At 58.1% G+C, this 9705-nt stretch overlaps 2 protein-coding genes across 2 annotated transcripts in view; both read left to right on the top strand.

Moving 5' to 3' along the window:
- SHKBP1 (SH3KBP1 binding protein 1) overlaps window positions 1-2381 on the top strand; it is an 11736-nt gene extending 9355 nt beyond the window's left edge. The window contains exons 15-18 of the mRNA XM_007458640.1: window positions 89-185; window positions 1262-1440; window positions 1729-1843; window positions 1965-2381. Coding sequence (XP_007458702.1) covers window positions 89-185; window positions 1262-1440; window positions 1729-1843; window positions 1965-2196 — 623 coding nt within the window. The 3' untranslated portion in view covers window positions 2197-2381. The remainder of the gene's footprint in view (window positions 1-88; window positions 186-1261; window positions 1441-1728; window positions 1844-1964) is intronic.
- A 3531-nt stretch (window positions 2382-5912) lies between these two features.
- Window positions 5913-9705, top strand: part of LTBP4 (latent transforming growth factor beta binding protein 4) — a 28975-nt gene continuing 25182 nt past the window's right edge. Inside the window, exons 1-4 of the mRNA XM_007458638.1 lie at window positions 5913-6061; window positions 7889-7947; window positions 8105-8243; window positions 8731-8840. Coding sequence (XP_007458700.1) covers window positions 5913-6061; window positions 7889-7947; window positions 8105-8243; window positions 8731-8840 — 457 coding nt within the window. The remainder of the gene's footprint in view (window positions 6062-7888; window positions 7948-8104; window positions 8244-8730; window positions 8841-9705) is intronic.

The following is a 9705-nucleotide window of genomic DNA, read 5'->3' as shown; positions in this document are numbered from 1 at the left end:
TCAGCAGTGGGGAAGGAGGCAGAGTCTTGGGATCTGGAGGTCACAGGGACCCCAGCTGGCCCTGACTGCCCCCCTCTACCTGGCCCAGGCCCCTACGGCGAACGGGATGACCAGCAAGTGTTCATTCAGAAGGTGGTACCAAATGCCAGCCAGCTCTTCGTGCGTCTTTCCTCCACTGGTCAGCGGTGAGGACCATCCCGTCAAACAGAGCGGGGGGCGGGGGTGGTCAGAGGAGAAGGCAACATGCCAGGGAGGTCAGAAGGGCATCCCCGCCAAGGGGCACCGCAGGAGCAGAGGCTGGGAAGGAGCACAAGCCTGGTCCTAGATTTGGAGTTTGGGGTATCAAAGGTGTGACATGTGTGGATGGGAGTGAAGCTGGAACAATCCCAGGTGCCCCTGCTGGACCGCAAGCAGAGATCGCCCAGTGTAGTCAGGGCCGGGCTGGGGGCTGGGGGTGTGTGCACAGGCTGGGGGGTGAGGGCCAGGATGGGGGAGGGACAGGAAGCTGTGGGAGCCCAGAGGCGGTGCCTGCTCCAGCCTGGGAAGGGGGCCTGTTGAAGAGGAGTCTCTGAGCAGAGACCTTGAGGATAAATAGGAATGAGCAGAAGAAAGGAGGGAGGGGAAAGTCTGTGCCTGGCTGAAGGGGCAGCGTGTGCAAAGGCTGGAACAGCCAGAGAGGATAACCAGGGACATGCACGTGGTCTCTGGGGGCTGGAGCACCAAGCGGTGAGAAATGGGGCTGCAGAGGGGCGCAGCCTTGCCAATCGTATGGAAGAGCTGAGACTGTCCTGAGTGTCCTGGGGACCCTTGGCCGCTCTGAGGGGGATGGACTGGAGGTTGGAGAGGAGGCTGGGACAGATGCCTGGCCAGAGAGGGCAGGGCTTGACCAGGGCCGGATGGGGAGGGGAGGAGGGGGCCGGCCACAGGGAATGCTGGGAAGTGAGGGAGGCACCCAGGATGAGTCTTGGGCCCTCCCTGAGACAGGAACAGGGAGGGCAACATGTTTGGGGGAGAATCCCATTTGGGCCCCATGGTGAGTGTGTGGGGCTGGGGACATCCAGGAGGCTCCTGGTCCCCACAGGGCTGGAACCCAAGACAGTAGATTTGGGAGGGATGTAGAGGCTTGGGTGCTCATCCGAGAAGCAGGAACTGAAACCGCAAGGGCGGTGGGGACTGAGGCCTGGGAGGGGTATAAAGATGAGAAGAGGGACCAGGCCAGGCCCTGGCGTGGCCAAGGTGACCCCTGCCCCTCCCCTCTCAGGGTGTGCTCCGTGCGCTCCGTGGATGGCTCGCCCACCACCGCCTTCACGGTGCTCGAGTGTGAGGGCTCCCGGAGGCTGGGCTCTCGGCCCCGGCGCTACCTGCTCACTGGCCAGGCCAACGGCAGCTTGGCCATGTGGGACCTGACCACCGCCATGGACGGCCTCGGCCAGGCGCCTGGTACTCCCTGCTCCAGTCCCGTCCCAAGCCCCACAGACTCACCCTGCACCCTCTCCACAACCTCCTTAGCCATGAGCTCCCTCCCCAAGCCCTTGCCCTCTGGCCCCTTTCCCTGCCCCGCAACCCCTCCTCGCTCTTGCTTTTTAACCTCTCTTTCTTAGCTTCTGATCCCTGTCCATCGACCTCTGCATCTTTCCTCCTATCCCGACCTCAGTCCTCGCACATGACCTTTGTCTCTTGGCCTGTGCCCTTGTCTTGCCCCTGACCCTGCTTCCTTTCCGCCCGCAGAAGGGGGCCTGACAGAGGAAGAGCTGCTGGAACAGCTGGAGCAGTGCGAACTAGCCCCGCTGGCTTCCTTGAGGGGTGCTCCCCCCAGCCCCTCGCCCCGGACCTCTCTCACCAGGTAGGTGTGACTCCACTTCCCCTTCTGAGCAATGGGGCGGAGGGCAGAACATGGTGGCCTGGGGGCAGGGGGGACCCAGCTCCACCCTGATGACCTGCACTGACCCTCATCACCCCCTCAGTCTCCACTCAGCCTTCAGCAGCGCCTCCCTGTCCGGCCGCCATGGGAGCCCGAGCCCCCCACAGGCTGAGGCCCGGCGCCGCTGGGGAGGCAGCTTCGTGGAACGCTGCCAGGAACTGGTGCGGAGCGGGCCGGAGCCCCGGCGGCCACCGACACCAGCCCCCCGGCCCTCCGCGGGTCTCGGGGCTCCCCTTGCACCCCCCAAGATGAAGCTCACTGAAACTTCCTTCTGAACATGGCTGCCATGGTGCCTTGAGATACCCAGGCCCTGGGGGACTCAGGTGCCTGCCCCGCTTCCTGTCACAGCCCTGGGTTCAGGGCCAGGGCCTCCTTGGAGTGGTTAGTGTTACTAGGCCCCCCATCGTCTCCTTTTTCTGGAGCCAAAGTCACCCTTCCCTAATAAAGTTCTCACTGCCAACACCTTGGTCACATTCTGAGAGGGTTTGGGCACCCCTAGGGAAAGGGTAAGAGCCGTGGTGCCCAACCAGGTCCCTGGCTGTAGATTCAGGAACATCTGTCTCTCCTGGTTTAAGTAAAGAAGGGGAATTGGTTTACACTCTGGCTTCAGGCATGGCTGGATCCAGGGCTCAAACACTCACCCAGAATATCTTTCCATCTTTTGGCTTTGCTCTCCTCTGGGATCATTCTCAGTCAGGTTTTCCCCCCTCTGTGCCAGGATAACTCCAGGTAGCTCCTTAGCAACATTTTTCTCTCTAGCAGCAGCAAAATCACAGGACTGATTCTCATTGACTTAAACTGAATCAGATGGCCATCCCTGAACTAATCACGTGCCCTCACGAGCCAGGCAGTGAGGTCAGCCCCATGTTGACAGAGTGGAGGAAGAGTTCCTGAAAGGTGATTCAGGGTGCTATTACCACAAACAGGGATGAATAGGTACAGGTTGGCAGAAACACAGATGTCGGCTAGGTGACATTTGTACCCCAAACCTCACCACTGCAAACACTTTGCCCATATCCCTGGCTGCCCAGTCTTTCACCCCTCTCTTGCCCACACCAGGGAGGGTATGTAGAACAGGATCAGCTCACCCCAGCCTGACATCCTTGAGGTTTTTCCCCGGTTAATACCTACCTATGTCAACTCCTCAGGGAAGTTTTCTGCATCTTTTCCTTGGGTCAACAATAGAAGAGAAAGTGGGCCAACTAAGAACAAGGGATTTTAGAATATGCTAATCCTGGAATGCCAGGACTTCTGTAACATGGGGGAGTGGGGTCTAGAATGTTAGGAAATGTAGAACACAGGAATATTCTAGAGTACTAGTGGGTGAGCAGTATTAGGCTTCCTCCCTGCATATCGAAGAATCCAGACTAGAATTTTCTGAAAAAGGACCTGGAAAGTCAATGATTCTAGAACAGCGGAGCTTTCTAGAATGCCTATGAGTCTACACCAGTAGGAATATTTTGCAAGCCAGGCATTCTGGAATGCTGATAATTATAGGAAACAGAAAGGAATCTGGATTACTAGGAAATCTAGAGCATAGGCATATTCTGGAATGCCAGCCCTTCCCTTCTAGATCACTAGAGGATTTGTTTGCATTCATAAGAAATCCATAATGTCAAGGGGTTCTGGATTGCTAGAGAATCTAGAACATGAGTGGGAGGCCTAAAAGGTGAGTGATTCTAAAACATGAGTGTTCTGAATGTCTGTGATCTAGAATATAGGGGTATTTTGTCATGCTTACAGAGCTAGATTATTGAGATCGTTTTTTTTCCATGCCAGGGAATCCAGAACGCTTGTGTTTCTGGGATGCTAGTGATTCTAGAACTGAGAAAGAGAATGTTAGAAAATCAAGAACACTAAAAAGATTTCTTGTTTTTTTTAATACCAGGATAAAACCCCGTGTGTGAGCACATACAATGGAGGAAGCTTCTGGAATGCCAGGGCTCTAGAACTCTGAGGGATTCTGAAGGGTCGAGATCAGATCAAGATACAGGAGAGACATAGAAGCAACCCTGGAAGATAGTGGCACTGATAGGGGGGGATTGGGAGCTGGGAACTCCAAATTCTGGGGGGGAGGGGAAGCCAACGCCATCCCCGGAAGTTGCAGTGGTGAGCCAGAGGCTGTTGCCTAGCAACGAGCATTGAAGATGCCCTGGATCCCAAGCAGAAGGGAGAAATTTCGGCGGCGCCCCCAGCAAATGCTCCAGCTACAGGGTAGGAGACGGGGAGGGGGCAACGGGGGCAGGGACACACTGTCCTGCAGGGTCATGTTAGCAGGGATCGCGGGAGCTACACGAAGACAGGGACACAGGGCATATTCAGTGGGCAGAGCCAGGCACTCCATCACTGAGCTGGGACAACTCACAGATGCCCCTGAGTGGGGCCTGAGTGCCGTCGTTATTGCTCCAAGGGGCTGTGTGTCCCTGGACGGTGGGTGGGCCCAGACTTCTGGGTGTCAGTTTTGGGTGTAGGCATGAATTGCTGTAGGTGACGTTAACGGGTGTGAGTGTGGCTGTGTGAATCAGCCCGTGTGCCTCAAGGTAAGGCGGGAGGGTGAAGGGGGTCCCCTGTCCTCCTTGCACATACCTGGGAAGAAGGAGCAGGAGTTGGGGATGAATTCGAAGCTGAATTGATTGCTGTTCTTAGTCTGGGGTCAGCCATATGGTATGGTCAGGCCTAGTACCCTGTGTGGGCGGAGGCTGGGATCTACTCGGGGCGGGGCTAAGGCTACAGAACTGGGAACCTTAAGAATCAAACTGCTTTGAGAGACGGGGTCCCCGGAGGGGGGACAAACGTGAAAGGGGTAGGGTTTGGGGTCCTAAGTGTGGGGCCTTGGCCCAATTCTTGTGGGAAAGGGTGTGGCCTGAAACTCAGAGAAGGGGGCAACTAGGGGGCAGGCTATGAAGCTCTGATGCCTTTGGGAGCAGAGAGGCGAGGCTTGCAATTCTGAGGAAAGAGGGTGGGGCCTTGAATTTATAATGAAAGGGCGGGGCTGGGCTTGAGACCCTCTGAGTTGGAAGGTTGTGAGCAGGGCTTGGAGCCTAGAGCCCACTAAAGCGGGTGCAGGTGGGGACTAAGGCCACTTGTGGCTTGGGGCTCCTAATGGTAGAGGTCCCTAGAAAGAGAGGGGACTGGAATTCTTTAAGGAGAAAGCCTGCAATTCTGGGAGTGGGAGGGGTGCTCTTGGGAGCCTTTAAATATTCAGGCAGGGAGGGGGCTGTGGTACCCTCTAGGGGTGGCGGTGAAGAGGGGTGCAAATAGGAGAGCAGAGCCGGGAGCCCTGTGGGAGTGGAGTCTGTGGGTCAGGGGCGGAGCCTGGGTCCTCTGAGGGGCAGAGGCTACAGCCTTCTGAGGAACAAGCTACTGTTTGTTGAGCCTGGAACCCCTGAAACACAGGGCTTTGGGAAGGTCTAGAGTGGGCCTGGGATTCTCAGAGGGGCCGGACCTGGAGCTCAGTGCAGGATTAGGATTGGCGTTCTGCCCCCCAGAATCCCAAGTCTCTCACGTGAGAAGTAGGCACCTGTGGGGTCTTCCAGAATTTACGCCAGTCGAGGAGCAAATTCTGATGGACTTCTCCCAGGACTGTGAACCGAGGGATGAGGTCTTCCAGTGGGAATCTAGTTTAGGGGAATCTGCCCACCGCCTGCGCGTCGACTGGGAGGAGTCCCAGCAACTCCACACTTGAGGCCTCTCCTTTATAATGGGGTTCACTGAGCCAGTACCCACGACAGCACTGAAAATTCCTGATCCCCGAGCCCCATGCCAGGCACCTGTCTATTTAACCCCTCCCCTCTCGCCTCCTGATTGGTCGCGCGGGCAGCGCCCCCTGGCGGAACCGGGCTCTGATTGGAGGGAAGTTCACAGCCTGAGACTGGGACTGTGGAGAAAGTGAGTCGGCCTCGGGCGGGGGCGGGGGCGGGAGGCGGGGCCGCGCCAAGACTGACCCGCTGGACGGACTGGCCGCCTGGAGCGCGACTCCACGCCGGACACGATGCGGCTGCCTGGCCCCAGCGGCCGCCGCCCCCTCCTGCTGGTGCTGCTGCTGTCTATCCTTGCAGCCGCCGCCGCCGCCGCCCACGCCGCCGGCCCCAGCCCCAGCCAGACCGTCGAGGTTGCGGTGATCCCGGGCCGCCCGGCCGGGTAAGCCCCGCTGCGGCCCCCTCGTCCTTGTGCCGCCTCTACCCAATAAGTCTGGAGGTCTAGGAAGACCAGGACTTTCGGATTTAGGGGAATGTGAACCCACTGCTTCGTGATAAGGATGAAGAACCAGAGCTCTTGAATTTATTAGGGCCCTCTATTTTGTAGGGGTTAGAATCCGAAGTGTACTGAGATTTTGAGGGGAGGGATTCCCCTCCCGTGTGGTAGAGACGGATATGGCTCCAGGGAATTCTAGAGTTTATTTGGAGAAGGGTCCCAGTTTATATGGGGATGGGGCTTTGAGTTCTCCTAAGATGATAGATGGGTGGGGCCTAGCTGGGATGGGGTCTCCCAAACTAACTGGGTGCTTAAGGAGGAAGAGTATGGGAGGTTATCAGGGCACTTTAAGGGGGAGTTGACATGTCCTGGTTTTCCAGGGGGCGGGGAGGCCTGAACTAATTAAGAGACCTTTTCCTAATGAATGAGGAAGACGTGGAGTTTTGGGTTGATGGTGGAGGGGCTTGTGGAAATTTGTGCGGAGATGGGGGGCCCTCAGATTTCATGAGGGTTGGGGGGGTGCTTTAGTTTCCTAGAATTAGCGGATTCCAGGCTTGAATGGGGTACCAGTGATTTCGCGGCAAGAAATCCAGAATTTCCTATAGATTTAGGGGGTTATAGCCAGTCTTCCTGTCTACGGGTGACGAGATCGAAGGAAACAGTCTGCCCAGTACCCCCCCCACCCCCACCCCCGCCCTGCGGCCCAGCGCTCCTTTACAAAGGCCCCGGGCTCAGCTCCCGCCTCCGTCTCTGCGAATGCGTTTAGTAACCCGAGCCGCGCCGGGGGCGGGGCTGGGAAGGGGTTAACCCGGAGAAAAGGCGGGAGGGATGACTGCAGGATCGGGGGTCCGGAAGGCTCCCACCCGGGCGGCCTCCTCCCCTACTGGGCCCCACACATCTAAAAAGAGTCCATACGCCCGACGTCCCCTTCGCAGCATCCCCCTGCTGCCCCTCTCTCCAGGCCGGCGCGCGCGGCCTCGTCCCTCGTCCCCTTTAGCCTGGGGATAATGGATTTGTCTGGGGGGCCCCTTGGTTGCGACGCACTTGCGCCCAAGCTGAGGGCTCCGCCAGCCAGAATCTGAGACCCTCCCGGCGCGGAGATTCCTCCAAGAACGACTCCTTCCTCCTGGTCAGGCGGGAAACTGAGACCCATAGACCAGGAGACTCTGGCTCCAGGACACACAACGTGGAAGGGCAGGAAGGGGCTAGAACTCAGGCCTCGGGATTCCCAGTACTGGGCTGTGGCTCCTGTATCCCCCTCCACCTCTGCACCAAGCTGGACCCATAGTCAAAGGAGGACCTCCCTCCCCAGCCGTTGAGGCCTGTGGAGTGGCGCCATCTGCCGGCCAATCGCGGGATGACGGCTGAGTCCAGGACAGGGAAGTGCGGGGAGGGCGGGGTTCTAGATTCCCAGATCGGGCTTGGAAGTGCGCTTAGAAATCCTCTTTAAGTCTTCTTCTTTTTTTAAAAAAAATAATTTAAAAAAGACTTTTAAATGTCTTTTCCAATAATACTTTACCTCAAACACTTCAGAAGAAAAATAAATGTGAGGTTGCTGTGACCTTTATCCCTGGAGAGCCTAAACCAGTTTGCCTCCTATTGTACAGATGGGGAAACTGAGGCATCAAGCACAGTGCCTCAGATTGGTCACACATCAATCTCGAGCACCCTCAAACCTCATCTTGGCTTTCCCTCCCCTATCCCTCATGGCCTTCCTTTGGGGAGTCCTACAGTGCGAGGGGCCTGAGGGACTTCCATCCCTCTATTTTATAGTGTTGCTGCTTGTCGCTGCTGCCCAGGCCGATCGCCCAGGAGGAGCCGCTGCTTCAGAGGTGGGTTCTTGTAGGCGAGGTATAGGTAGGAGGGGAAAGGTGGTAGGAGCAGAGGAGCTGGGGGCTCCCTTCCTCACCCCTCATCCCAGCTGCAGAGCTGGATGAAAGAGGAACTCAGTTGCCTCCTTTTCCACTTAGTCCCTGGCTGTCTCTGAAGCCTCCTGCAGGGTCCAGAGCTGCCGGCCCGAAAAGTGTGCAGGCCCTCAGTGGTGCCTGACTCCAGTGCCCCCAGAGCTGTCAAGCCCCAGCCTCAGCGTGAGGAAGAAACAGGTGTCCCTTAACTGGCAGCCACTGACGTGAGTGTGCAACCCTCCCCTTCTAGATGCTTCCAACTCTGCCACCATTTCTGGCACATCTTTCTCTCTGCTCCCTGGGTCTCCTCTCCCTTGCTCTCTCTTTCTATCAACTTGTGTCTCTGTTTCTGTTTCTCCTTTTCTCGCCAATCGCTGTCTCTGGGTCTTTCAGTTTCTATCTCTCTGTCTCTGTCTCCATGTTCCTCTCTCTCTGTCATTTCCGTCTGTCTCTTTCTCCCATAGTTACCTGTCTCTTGCCTCTGTGTCTCTCTTCTCTCTCTCCCTTCCTCATCTCTGTTTCTCCCACTGACTTTGTTTCTTCCAAGCCTCCAACGAACGCTCAAGGCCTGGTCCCCATAAAGAGATGGGGGGGGGTCGCAGAGCCTCCACTGGGAGACCTCCTGGTGTGGGAGGTCTCTTCCAGTCGCGGGGAGGGGTGGGGGTCAGCCGAACCGCGGTGACAGCTCCTTCTCTGCCCCATCCCACCCAGGCTGCAGGAAGCCCGAGCTCTGCTGAGGCGACGGCGGCCCCGTGGGCCGGGGGCCCGGGCATTGCTGAGAAGGAGGCCCCCACAGCGAGCCCCTGCCGGCCAGTCCCGGGGTAAGAACATCCGCCCTTCCTCCGCCGGGGGGCGGGGGGGTTCCGGGCCAGATAAAGCCGTCTGGTTCCCACGGTCCAGCCGCCGCCTAGCCGCCCCCCATTGTAGCTCAGCACCCCTCCCCAGGACGCAGCCCCCTCTAGGGACCCCGGCGTCCGGCAGCGAGAGGTGAGTCCGGGACAGGACCAGACGCTGGCCAGAGGCGCTGACCCGCGGGGGTGGGGCCGGGAAGCCAAGCGTCCGGGCTCCCCACTGCCGGCCGAAGAGGGGGGCGCTGTCCCGGCAGAGAAAGCGGCCGAACTTGCCCAGGCAACAAAAGCGATTGTGCGGGTTGGCGCCTGCCTGGTTACCGAATGCCCAAAACTGCGGGGCGGCTAGGGGCCAAAGGCCTCCCACTACTTTCCCGACCGTCCTCCTGCCTTCCCGCTCCGGCTCTCGGCCCCGGGGCTAGCACACCCGCTAGTCTCTACCACCCTCAGAAGTCCCCCTCCTGCTGTGGCCTTCAGCCCAGATGTGTCCCCTCCTCCCTAAAGTCTTCCAGATGTGGGCCTCCGGCCAGATGTGAAGACCCCCGCCCACAGTTTCAATCCACCGTTTCCCCTAATCCATTCTGACTTCTACCAGGTGTGAGGGTCCTGGTTAGATGTGACTGCGTCCTCAAATGTGCCCCTCCAGCGTTCTGCCCACCATCTAAACCCCCAATTCCTTCATGTGCCCAGGTGCACCGACCCTTCTCTCCCCCAGATGTGCCACCTGGCTGCCCAGATGTGCCATGACAGCCGCCTACCTAGATGAAGCTCCTTTCTCTGTGACTAAGGCAGAGACAGCCTTTAGCCTCCTCCCCAAATGCGGCCCCCACTACTCTTT

This window comes from Lipotes vexillifer, unplaced genomic scaffold (assembly GCF_000442215.2).
Source record: "Lipotes vexillifer unplaced genomic scaffold, Lipotes_vexillifer_v1.1 scaffold371, whole genome shotgun sequence".
In the NCBI taxonomy this organism is placed as follows: domain Eukaryota; kingdom Metazoa; phylum Chordata; class Mammalia; order Artiodactyla; family Lipotidae; genus Lipotes; species Lipotes vexillifer.
The sequence above is the reverse complement of the archived record's forward strand: the minus strand, read 5'-3'. Positions and strand labels throughout refer to the sequence as shown.